At 38.0% G+C, this 12,738-nt stretch overlaps 1 protein-coding gene across 18 annotated transcripts in view; it reads left to right on the top strand.

The window, feature by feature from the left end:
* TENM2 (teneurin transmembrane protein 2) overlaps positions 1 to 12,738 on the top strand; it is a 564,904-nt gene that overhangs the window by 356,424 nt on the left and 195,742 nt on the right. For 15 of the 18 annotated variants that reach the window (XM_072348382.1, XM_072348381.1, XM_072348380.1 and 12 more), the window contains one exon: positions 9,401 to 9,610. The exons of 2 other annotated variants lie outside the window; for them this stretch is intronic. In XM_072348382.1, coding sequence (XP_072204483.1) covers positions 9,401 to 9,610 — 210 coding nt within the window. Of the gene's footprint in view, positions 1 to 3,642; positions 3,728 to 9,400; positions 9,611 to 12,738 lie in introns of those variants that run through there. One more of the 18 variants, XM_072348389.1, reaches the window with a different exon arrangement.

The following is a 12,738-nucleotide window of genomic DNA, read 5'->3' as shown; positions in this document are numbered from 1 at the left end:
TTTATTCTGTTTCTTTATTTGTGTCTACTTTGCAAACTGCATGAGAAGTGGACTCTAAAGAGGGAACTACTCCAAACCTTAATCAGCGCTAAGGGTGAACAGAATTTTACCTGCACTTAAATTGCTCGTTTGCAAGTGGTCTGGTAGTTTTGTCCATAATCCCGTATTTGAATGCTTTACGTATTCTATGTCTTCTTCTGGGAACAGCCTGCTTCACCAGAAGACATCAGGGAGGTTTCTGAAGGGGCTAAACAGGCCTAGCTCCACATTAGTGATGGTGTTTCATTTCCCCTTTGATTTTTAACTGCAGTTTAGCTCCAAGCTGTATTTCCAGATCTGAGCTCAATGGACCGTTCTGAATCGACAGCAGCCCCAGAGTTCAAGTCAGTAACAGACTTCTGCTGGGGAAGCTTCTCTCTATGCAAAAGCTTTTTTTGGACTCTAGGGTGAAATCCTGGCTGTGCTAAAGGCAAAAATACAATTTATATCGACTTAAATGGAGCTGAGATTTTACTGTGGTTTGTTACTAAGTTGTGGAATGTTCTCACTTTTGAAGCAGGATTTCTTACAGGCCTGATAGCTTCCTCTCATGGCACACAAATGTTCAGTCAAAAATATCATAATATTTGCAGCATCCAGTAAATGTTTAAGGAAAGAAGATGTTAATGTGGTTGCTAATGCAGTAAGACACAGGAAGATAAGTGCTTAAGCAGTTTTTGTATTTTGGAAAATCCCTCCAGTGGCTTAGATAGCTGCAAAGTCATGCCTTTGGTGTCCTTGTGCACGCAACACTTCTACTGCTGTGCTGGGTGAGAAGTACAGGATGAGATCTTAAGAGAGAAGAAACCACATGAAAGAGAACTGTAAACATCAAGATTACATCATGTAAATGTATTTGTCAGCGTCAATAGCAGTGGATAGTTACAGTGATGCCTACCTCGGTGCACCTTAGTGTTTCCCAGCAGACATTTCCAGAGCATACCAGAGCAGATGTTCAGCACTAACTCAGGAGCACATTGCACACAAGTGTAGGAAGAGAAATGCCATGTTCACACTGTAGGTGTAACTAAAAGGCAGACTTCAGTAACCAAAGCAGAATTAACCAGGATATAGCACCAGCACTGCAATACAGCAGATTTTGAATGTATTATTTATCTTATTCAACCATTTCCACAGTACTGATCCTGTGGAGCCTTGTGGTCGCTTTAGATTCATTCGTCAGAAATCTGAGCTGCTTTTTCAGCAAGTTGCAAGGAGTTATCACAGATCTCTGATCGTTACCCAAAACCCACCAGTTAATACTGGCTATGCATGACTTTCATGGATTTTGATGAATAATTACATGTCTGAATTTTCTCATATTTGTCCAAGATAGTGTTATTTTTCCCACCTAGCACTGCTGCCAAGCACATGAATCACTAATTGTTGAAAGGCTTCTGGAATTGAATGTCTCTATTAGAAATAATGCCAACGACAGTCAGGAGGGTATGTAGTGGAGGTGACATAAAGCGGTTCTTCAACAGCATAAGGTAAAGGTGAACAGGGGGTGTTTGGGTAGTTGAAACAGGTTCTTATCACATAGCTCAAACTCTGTCACCGGTATAAAGTTCAAATCATCTATTTGTAGATGCACGTAAGGCAGTAGATTTCATATGGCTCCTGGTAGTTATCCATCTAAGAACTAATTACAATCCTTTCGTTGCTGAAATTCCCTCTCATGAATGCGTTGCTCTGTATGAGCTGATAAAATTGGTAAATAGTATTATTTTTTATCTTCCCAGTTTACATACTACTAAGTTACCAAAGAAGGAAATTCAGTCATATGTGGTGGTGGCTGTAAATTTTTGGAAAGTTCTTCCAAATACATCCCTAATTTTAGAGTATTATTTTTGTGCCAGTTACAACAAGTGCTGACAAGTTGTTATACTTTACTGTCAGCTATAGTTCATACACGTAGTTCAGTAGAGCCTTTAATAGGGAAGTGAAGATAATGCAAGTTCATGTGATTTATGTTCAGCTGGGTTTGTCAGTTTTCTTCTCCCTCAGATTTTCCCAGCTGAATGAGAGATACTGTGAGAGTTGAGAATGCACTCTGACTTCAAGAGTGATGGGGAAAAATCAGTGAAACAAATTCCTGTTTTCCAGCTAGGAATGTATCATTAAACATATGCCAAGTAATCAGCTTGCTAGTATAATATGTTCAAGAAGTAAAAGAGTTTTCTAATCTTATTCACTGATGCTTTTCCCAAGACAGCAACAGCTTTTATAAAATGAGGGTTATATCTTTTCATTACAAAATCTAATCTGCCCAAAAGACATTGAACAGCTGCAAACCCCTGACATCTTCTAGTTGTAAATTGTTTTTATTATTTATCTTAGTTTAACTAAAGAGGGAAGGGGTATCAGATGATTCAACAAGACAAGAATTAAGTGATGTTAGCTTTGGACAGCAGCAAATTATTCCTTTACGTGCTGAATTGATTTACATTATTTTTGAGTCATGACTGTCTACTTATTTTTAACATCCAAGTTCTGTAATGCCGATATCTTTTTTAGATGGATTGCCTGGAAAAATTAATGTAGCTTTGATTTTAATGCTAAAAGCCACAAGGGAAGTGATTGATTTCTGAGTTAGTCTTACTTTTCTGCATAGATTTTAGTAATGATAGTACCTTGCACTGATGCAGTGATTTTCATATTCAAGAAGTGTAGAAGCTCCGTGCTTTAGGAAATATTAACCACACAGAGGTGAAATGTCTTAAGGAACTTAACAACGCCTGCAGGAGTTTGCAGAATGTATCCATAATAAAGTAAGAAAAAAAAACAAAACCCAAGCAGCAGAGCTTAGCAGCTAATGATTCTTCTGTATTTGTCCCAGTTCTTAAAATATGTTCCTCTGTGCGCAGAAAGTGGATCTACTAGAGGAGATAAGGAGGATACAATATATTCCTATTGAATATGTTCAACCAAATATTGGTTTAAAAAAAAAAAAAAAAAAAAAAAGGTTTTTTTAATTTATTTATTTTATGGTCACAAAAATCATTGGCCATTGAATTTTTATCTTTTTTCTATCACATATAATTTCTCATAAACAATTTCTTGTCCTTTGTCAAAGTCTACCTAGAACCTTAACAATGCTGCACCAGAGAGATTTAATGCATTTATTTCAGGGAGAATCTAGGTTTATTTCCAGGTTTTGTTTGGCAGCTTTCTTGACTTTCTTGCCCTCCCTCATTATGGTAATGACTTTGGTACCACCTGTGGAGGGCTGGCAGCTGTAGCTGCTTGCACTCACCCACAGTGCTACAGGCTGTGTGTTGGGGGTGCCGTGGGGCCTTGGGAACACTGATGTTCAGCTCATGCTGTTGTGGGGACCTGCAGTGCAATCCTTTCAACTTCAGTGCTCCTTCAAATGAAAAACCCACCAAATGAAAAGATAAGTAACGTTTCAGGGCTTCAGGGTTTTGAGTGAAATCCTGAAGCATAATGGCTGCAGGTAGTCCCAAGGAGCAGAGTGAGGACAGGCTGTGAATGAAGCACTCTCACTTCACAGATGTTTCCACCTCCGCTTGCCGGGCAGAACAGGATCTGTGATGGTGAAAGCAGTGCAGCTGGGCTCTGTGCTACACATGCTCTGCTATGAGGGGGTGAGGCTGACAGATAAACAAACCTCACTTCGTGATAGAAATCGGCTTTTGGGGACAGTTGTTGCCTATACTGTAGCTACGTAAGTTTCTGTTTGTTGGTTTGTTTTTTTTTTCCATTATCTTCACTCTGTTCACAGTCTTGCCTTGATTTTACACTTCTTGCATAACAGGAGTTTTGAAAAACTTATGTTGTTTATTGTCCATTCGGAAGCGGGAAAGATATAAAAACAGAGTGCTGGTTTGCCTTCATTAGTTCACTGCTATATATATCACAGATCCCTTTGGCCTTCTCTCCTAATTCTTGCAGAGGCACCTTCTGCCTTTCTTCCCTGTATGATATGATGTTTTTGATTTCACTCTTAGTTGCTCTGACTGTTCCTTTTGAAGCAGAGAAATGCCTGTAAGCATCAGTGAGCAGGTCTGTGCAAGAATGTCAGCCCCATGCGCTAGGAAGACCTTATTTTCTCATTTGACTTTTGTGAAATAGACTCCATGAAATGACTTCTCTTAAAGGCTTGACTGGTTTTGTTTGCCATTTTCAGAGAGGTAGGAGCTTCAGAAGCACTGGGAGTACCTTTCTTCAGTGGTAACTATCATCCAGGATCCTGATTTATGTCTTATCTTTTGTTGTGATTTTTGAAGCGTGTTTGCCTTACAGTAGAAGTGCAGCAGGAGTTTATGCAAACTGAAATATCTCGATGCTGAAGGAAATTTTGTCTACTTGAAATGCAGCCCAGCAGATCAAGAGTTAATGGAGCAGCCTTTACAGCTCCTTGCAGAGGCTCTATCTGCTGGGTGGTGCTGTGCCTGCCCCTCAGCCTGCTGGGCTCTGAGGGCACACAGATCTCTCCCATGACAATAGCTTTGCCTGCTGGGCCTCCATGCTGACCTCCAGTGCACTGAAGTACAAATTCTGTTTTCACTACAAAAATAATAGATGCAGGTACCATACAGAGAATGGATGAGTTTTCCTGATGCCACTTACCTGTAATAATTTCATCAAATACAAACTATAAATATTTCCTATGCCAGCTACAATGATGTATACTTGATGTAGTAAGTGTGGCTCTGCGTGAAAGTGCCCAGTCCATTGGCAGGACTTGCTTTGCACGAATATTTGAAGGATGGCTTTTTTTCCTGTAAAAAAAAATTGAAAAAAAGCAATTATTCTGTGAGGAGTAGGGAGAGTGCTGAATGTGCTATATCTCAGGAAGGTTTCACCTTCATCAGCTGCCTGCTTAATTTATAGTGCTTTGCACTGCAAAAACATGCTTCTTGTGCTATCTAGTTGTTTCCTGACACATTTAGCAATGTTTCTCACTCTGTAAAGTGAACTTAACATTGCTGACGATGGAGGTGCTTCAATTAGGCTGAGCTGGAAATTCAGTCAGAAGTGCATCGTGTTCTGTAGATAGCATGAGTTGTGCTCATGGAAGCAGGGTCCTGCCTTGTGTTTCGCACAGTGATCCCATTTGGTTTTCTGGGTTTCCTGAAGTAAGGAAAAAAAAAGTAGGGGGATAAAATCTATTCCCATTTTTGCAGTATACATCTTTAAAAGTGAGATCTATCTAAAAGGGGAAGCTAGAAAATTCCACCACAAATATAGTAAGCTTTGAGATCTGTGAGACTCATAATTTTCTGGTGATAACTTCTTGTATTGAGAAGGATAACTTAGATGTGTGGGATAGCAGCATTCAGGTTGTGGTCTTTACCCTGACACAATTTATGGCAAAATGGCTATTTTAAGTGCATGAATTGAATTTGCAGAGTCTGACTCCCAGAGTAGCATTCCTTTTTGGAGATGATGTATTCCTGCCTAAGTGTGTGGGGTAAACATATGCATAAATATTACATAAATAGTTATAAAACAATTTTTCCTGAAAGTTGTTATAGATAGTAATACCATACTATATTACAATTAAGTGAAGAGGTTGGATAGCTGCTCTTCAAGATGGTTTTTGTAATGGATACTTACACAGTGCCTGCTCACATGTCAGAATTCTTACATTTCACTCATTTCCATCCTGTGTGTTCCCAGCTTCCTCTTAGACACCACAGTAAAGTTTTGGAGCTGGAGTTTTACTCACGTGTGGATTTTACTTGTCTCCAAAACTCCACAGTTCTCTTGAGTGGGAGTTCAGGGAGAGAAAAGAAGGGAGAGCGTGGAAAGTACATCTTAAAAACTTCAGAAACTGATAAGCAGCCTGCTTCTTTTCTTTGATTGTGTCTCAGATAAATGTATGATGTATGATAATAAGGAGTGATTGCAAGCAGTGATTTTTCCTTTTGGGAGTGGTGTGGGTGAGTGCTGTTGGTGGGTTTTGGTTTCTTACACTAACAGCAATGGCAGTATCCCTTTCCCAAATGCGTTATTGTGATTAAGATGAGCAGAATTCGTGTTAGCTGTCTTACAAGTGTCTGGACTCAAGAGCACCTTCTTTGCAGCCCTATTGCTGTGTTACACGGTGGCCACACATGGCAGCTTTGCAGCAGTACGCTCGTCACCTGTTCTGACCCTGTCACTTCCTCAGTCATAGGTTCCCTGGATAGAGATTGCTGTACTTTTGGGTCTCGTAGCTAATGGTGCTGTCAGGAACATCACTTAAACAGCCTCTTTATATGTAAGTAAAAGGAAATGTCATTCCCTCTAAAACATGAAGCGATTATTTGAGCCTAGAAACTTGTTTCGGGAAGAACACAAGCAGGATTTGGAAGTCAGCAATAGGCTACCTCAGCAATTTCCTCTGCTTCACATGGCCAAACAAGTAACAATGGAAAAGCCCCCAAACCATAATCTCACTGCTCCTTTTTCAGGCATAGCAGAGAATGCCAGTAAGGATTATCTGAGTTCTGAGACATCCAGGTCAGCAGACAGAAGCCCTTAGAGTCCTCTGTCCTGCTCCTGTTTTGTGGTTGAACTACCACAAAAAAGTTGAGGGTTTAATCTATGAAACCAGTGTTGTTAGATAAATGTTCGTTGTACCTTTTGTCTGATATTTTGGATATTCTTAGGAATGTTTTAATTGCTTCATCAACTTTGAATGTAAATGGAAAGCTTGACTTGCTTGCATGTGCAGTTGTCAGCAGGAATTACTTTTGGGGGCAGATAGGCAATCCAATCTAAGTTCTGGTTTCAGTGGCATTCTTCCCCATATATTCTAGAAAATTTATGCAGGATGCAGTTAGAATGATTGTGTTAACTTTGAGCTGAATGCCGCATTATGGGATGTCAGGTATCTGAGGAGCTTACATCATTATTTTTGCCACTGGTCTTCACCAATGCAATTTGAATGCTGATGCCCATTATAGATATTTCTGCTCTCAGCATGATAAAACTCTTGGCCTTATTCTTCTAATAAGATCTCTTGCATGCAGTTCTCTCCCTCCTGAAGCTCATCCTCAAACAAGAAGATAGTGACCTTATTCCAGTCACTCCTTATCACTCTCGTATCCTGTTCCAAAGAACTCCATAATTTTCACACTCCTGAAACTTTTCCAGGCATTAGGAACATCTTATCCATCAGGAGGGGCTCATTCTCTAAGTTTGAAATATGGTGTTTATTGGTGCCTTATTCCACCTCTATCTGTGAAGAGCTCATTAATGAGAAGCCTTTCTTCAAAGGAAATCTTCACACCAGTATCTGATCTACATACTCAGCTTTTGTGGGTGCATTGCTGGGAATGGTTGTAAGCCTGTGGCATCATTTCCAGCTACAAGCATGGCCTGATTTTTGATCATTGACTACAAGGCAGATTTTAAGCCTTAGGGACTTAGAGTGGATCTGTAATTGAGGAATGGTTTCATAGAAGTTCCTGAGTTGATGAAGAGAGATGTGACACTGTTAAAAAGAAAAAATGGAAATAACTCTTTGTTGTCTACTATATCATCTTATGTGGGGGAGAAAAGAAAGGAAATATAAGTGGTGATAAGGAGAGTAAAAGAGAAAATGAAAAAACGAAGGCCCTTGCAGAATGAGGTGTTGTGTAGCAAGGAAGTGCAAAGCTATCTAAAATCAGAAAGCCTCCTGAAGGAGAGCTATCAAGCTTTTGTTTCACTAAGAAATAGTGTAAATGACAAGAAAGTAATGAGGAAAAGAATATAAGGAATAAAGGTGCTGGGGGGTGTGTTTGTTTGCTTGCTTTAGTTCAAAAGACTGTGTTCAGTATCTTTCTGTGCCGTTCCTGAGTTTATGCAGCACACCCATGCATATGAACAGATACATGAAGAACTGGTGTTATTTTTTCCTATTGAAATAGTAACACAACAGCTTCTAGACTTTGTTTTCTCTTTAGTAGCATTTGTCTCTGTTTTACGTTTCTTTGGGGATATGACTAAATTGCATTACTGTTGTCAGTAGAAGTAAGTAGTAAGTATCCATTGCATAGGATTGCTGGCAATGCACGATGAGATAAAAATCTTATTTATAGAAACTTTATAATATTAGTATTTGAAGAGTAGATACAAATTGTACCAGCTTCTGTTTTACATTTTGGATGTAAATTCTGAAAGTGGTGAAACTGAAGACTGAGGTTCCCATCTGTATCACAGGGTGTTTTATAGTACAGTAGTATAGTACAGTATGAGACTCGTTGTGAGATGAGGGGCGTTAGAATCATTTTGAGAAACAGAAGGTTTCAAAATGTGATTGTGAAGGTATCTGCAGTCACAGGGCAGTTGTGACAAGAAGGTCGGGTTTACAGAACCGATAGAGCTCAGTCTACATGTTGCAAATAAATTATTTGAAACTGCTTTTTCTGTACTGCTTCCTTGATTGTTTAGAACACGTGCTGCAGAATTTCATAAGAATGGCACAATCATGAATAATAACAGTAATTATTTGTGTCATCAATATTAGAATTATTTCTTGGTAAATGCAAGTCTGCAAGGGAAGTATTCAGTACATATTGAATGTATTGCATAAAAGAAGGTAGATGGGAGTCGTTATCAAGTAGCTTAAACAGATATCTGTCCTGTGTTAACTTGGCCATTTAGTCTTATTATCAGTTTGGCCAAAGTTGAGAATACAGTGGGAACAAAGCATAATAATCATTTGCCTTAATACAGCTGGTTTTGTTACTTTAAGTTTTTTGAAGGTAAGAAAGTAGTTGGTGCTGCTTGCTGGTGTCAGTGAGAGCTTCTAAAGGACCTGTGGTTACTTTCCAATGATTGTTCTTGGTATTACTGTTGATGTTTTTTTTAAATCCTAATGAGATTAACCTTAATTTAATATGTATAAAGAATGGGGTTCTTGCTTCCAGAAATGAACGAGTTGCTAAGGAGAAAGGCAGCATGTGTTTGCTCTGCCACTGTTTCTTTAAAAATGGTGTAAATCAGAATGCACCATTTCAGATAGTTTTGCTGCATTTTAACATTTGTAGCTCACGTGCAGCAGAGCTCTCTTTGCCTCACAGACTTTGGCAGGATCACAGAGGTCGTATTTTCCTGTGTATAAATTATTTATGAATGTTTTCTCCAGTGCTCTGGATAAACTTGTAAAAATCAGAATACTTGTTTCTCTTATTCCCTTCCTCCTCACAAATAGTAATATTCTAATGGGCATTGCACAAAAAAGGAGAAAGGGGAAAAAAAAAAAAAAAAAGGTGCCTTCATTTGCATGCATTTGATGGAATGGATTGATACCAGGTTATGAAGGAAAGCTCACAGAAGCAAAGAGTAAATTAGAATTTGTTTTCCTTTTTTTTTTTTCATTACTCTCATTGCTGATCTTTGATCCCTGTGTCCTCTTTCCCAGGTCGTCCCATTCCACCTACATCCTCGTCTAGCCTTCTCCCATCTGCTCAGCTGCCCAGTTCTCATAATCCTCCACCAGTTAGCTGCCAGATGCCATTGCTAGACAGCAACACGTCCCATCAAATCATGGACACCAATCCTGATGAGGAGTTCTCTCCTAATTCATACCTACTAAGAGCATGTTCAGGGCCGCAGCAGGCATCCAGCAGTGGTAAGAAAAATTGCAAACGTACGGAGTTTGTTTGTGATGTGTTTGTTCTGCTCTTATACGTTATTTTGCAAATGTGTTCTTTCATCACCCAAAAATTAAGAGCATATATAGAAATGAGGTCAACAGCAAATCATAGTTTTATTTCATCGTAATGTTTTGAAAATGTACTATATGTTTTTCTATCATTTTATTATACAGACCTTTTTAATCTAAGTGCTAAAGGCAGTATAGAATTGTTATTGAAAGCTTCTCATCTAAGGAATTTAGTTTTCAATGTATGTTTCTTGTAAAAGAGATCCACACAGTGGTCCTTTATTCTGCACAACACCTAATGTAGTGATGAGGTTCTGATCAGGAAGTGTGTTCCTTTTGCTGTTGTCTTTGTGTTCTTGTTTCAGAATCAGGTTCTGTGCTTTATGTGTTACTTTCAACTGAAATACTGATATTTTCAGCAAAATACTGGTCATTCAGTCTTCCGGTTTTAAGATATTTGCAGTTCTGCTGTCAGCCATATATTCTGTAGTGCTCAGGGTTTCCTTCCCTTCTCTTTCTTTTTTGAAATGCTTTATTTCAATCTTGATGTTGAAAAACTGAGAAATAAAGATGCGATTTTTCAATGTTTTTTAAGAATCATAAGCAAAGCATAAGAAGTGATTATTTTTTGCTTAATTTTAAGTGCAGTTACTGATCTGCTCAAGGCTTCTCTTACCTGTGAATGTACAGATCTGAACAGTGTAAGAGACACCACTGAGTGTGGAACTTTATGCCTCTGAGGATACATAAAGTAGATTTAAATTGTGCCCTGTAAATATTGGTGGTGAACAGTGGCGAGATGAGGAAATGAGTGGAAGTTGAAAAATGAAAGATTCAGAGTGGATAGAAGATAAAACGTTTCCCTAAGTATGGAACAGGTTACCTAGGGAGCCTATGCAGTCTCTGTCCTTGGACATTTGCAAGAATGGATTTGTTAAAATCCTGAGCTACCTGATCTCAGAGCTGTGCTGCCTTGGTATGAGCTCAGCCTACTGACATCCTGAAGTAACTTCCAAGTTGAACTGTCCTTTAACTCTGTAATCCATTTGCTAACTAACATGTTTTTAGATATCATCTGTGATAACTACCATTATATACAAAAAAAAAGGAATAATAATGCAGATATTGAGCATGTTTCCTTCTTTGATCTTGAGGTCTGAGCATGTAAAACGTGATAACAGTATTTTTGCTTGGTTTTAGTTTAGAGAGATTTGTGATGATCTCAAGAGATGCAAGTCCTAAAATCTCCAATTACAAAAAATTGAAAACTCATCAGTAACTGTAAAAATTATGTTGGAATACAGAAAAGTGTGAATGTGTAGACAACATATATTCGGTTTAACTCAGTATAGATAACTAAAAAAGCTTAATAGTGTCTTAGAAATCAAGAGTTCTTTGAAGGATTCAGCCATTTGTGTGTAATAGTGATCTATTTGATGGAATAGTTTGTGTTTTGCTCTGTGAAATAACTATTATCATAGTTATTTGTTGTTACTAACATTGCAAGTTGTTGTTTGCAAGGCAGTAAGTGGGGACTGTGAAGAAATATCAGAATACAGTGTTTGGCTAAAGGCTGTGATGTATCAGTTTACAAAGGCTTAAAGAGGCCATAATGGTAAGAGAGACTGACATTGAGGGTTGCTTGGTAGAGGGAAAGTGCAGTTAGGGACCAGAGACCTGGAGAATCCCTGAACACCGAGTTCTTGGTATTGATAGCTGCAGTAAGAGAACATCTGAAAAGTTGATGGAAGAATTCCTTGTATTTCATTTTAAATGCTATTCATTGTTTCTTTAAAAAGCTTGTAACAAAGAGTTTAAAGCTTTCGCACGTGTGGCTGGCACAAGGAAACTTTTCAGCATGCTCAGATATGCTTTGATTTGTTTATGAATGAATAGCTGAGTTGTTCGTTATATGCTTTAAAATTTTTCCCCAAAACAATCAATGTGCTTCTTTATTAAACTCTTATAGTATATCGTGGCTTGCTTTTAGTTTTCAGGACATAGGAAAAAAAGGATAATTGTTTAACATTTAGAGTGCTTTATAGCACTTGCTCCTCTGATTTAGTACATCCTAGAAGCCTATCAGTCCTTGTCATGTAGGTACTTTGTTTCCTTTAAAGATTTCGCAAGAAAATACTACAGATTGCCATCTGCAATTCAGATTGGGAAGGCTTACCTTTTTTGTCTCATCCTTCCTGTAAGATTTTCAGAGTAGCTTTTACATGATATAGAAACATAAACCGTGGTTTTATTGTTTTTATTTTTATGTATCAGTTATTAATTTATATTTGGGGCTATGTAAGTTTTGCAACATCCTTGAGACGTTTGGAAGATAGTAGATAAATATTTTGTTGAAATTTGGGTTTGGGTTAAAAATAAATATTCAAAGACACGTAGATTTACAGCATAGATTCCAGGAAGTCTTTGAGCAGTGATGAATGTTAGTTATCACTTTCTGGGTTCTTCTTTCTAAACAATTCTGTCACAGTCTCCAAAATGCATACTGAGAAAGAAATATTTGCAGAAGACTTCTACTGATTTCCTTGTATAGGTGTGCCTGTTTGGCACGACTTACAGTTCCTTCAGTCTCTGCAATTACAGGCTAACTACTCCACAAGTTTAAGTCATCTTTAATATGTGGTGATAGTCATCCATATGTATTGCCCTATGCCCTTTACAATAGATATTCTGGGTAGATCTGAAAAAAAAAAAACAAAAAAAAAAAAAAACTGTTCAAATCTTGAATCAAATGAGCAATCTATTGTTGGTATTATGAAGGTCTTTAATCTACAATAAATCTTTGTTAGAACTCATCAGAGCTTCTAGTTTGAGAGAAATGTGATTATAGCACTCTTAAAATGACATTACATCATTGGGGTGATTGGTTTATCATTTGGAGAAGCGACATCAATCATAACTAGCATAACCACACAGTAAATGAATTCAACCTTTCTACTGCTGAACAATGACACAATAATTGCTCAAAATCAAACTTGAAATGAAATCAGAAAATGCACTTCCTTTAAATATGATGTTAACCTAATGGAATATGTTATTAAAAATCATGTTTGAGGAAGTTCTGTGTAATTAAAAAT

Source organism: Excalfactoria chinensis, chromosome 13 (genome assembly GCF_039878825.1).
Source record: "Excalfactoria chinensis isolate bCotChi1 chromosome 13, bCotChi1.hap2, whole genome shotgun sequence".
Classification (NCBI taxonomy): domain Eukaryota; kingdom Metazoa; phylum Chordata; class Aves; order Galliformes; family Phasianidae; genus Excalfactoria; species Excalfactoria chinensis.
This window is presented reverse-complemented; position numbering and strand designations above follow the sequence as displayed.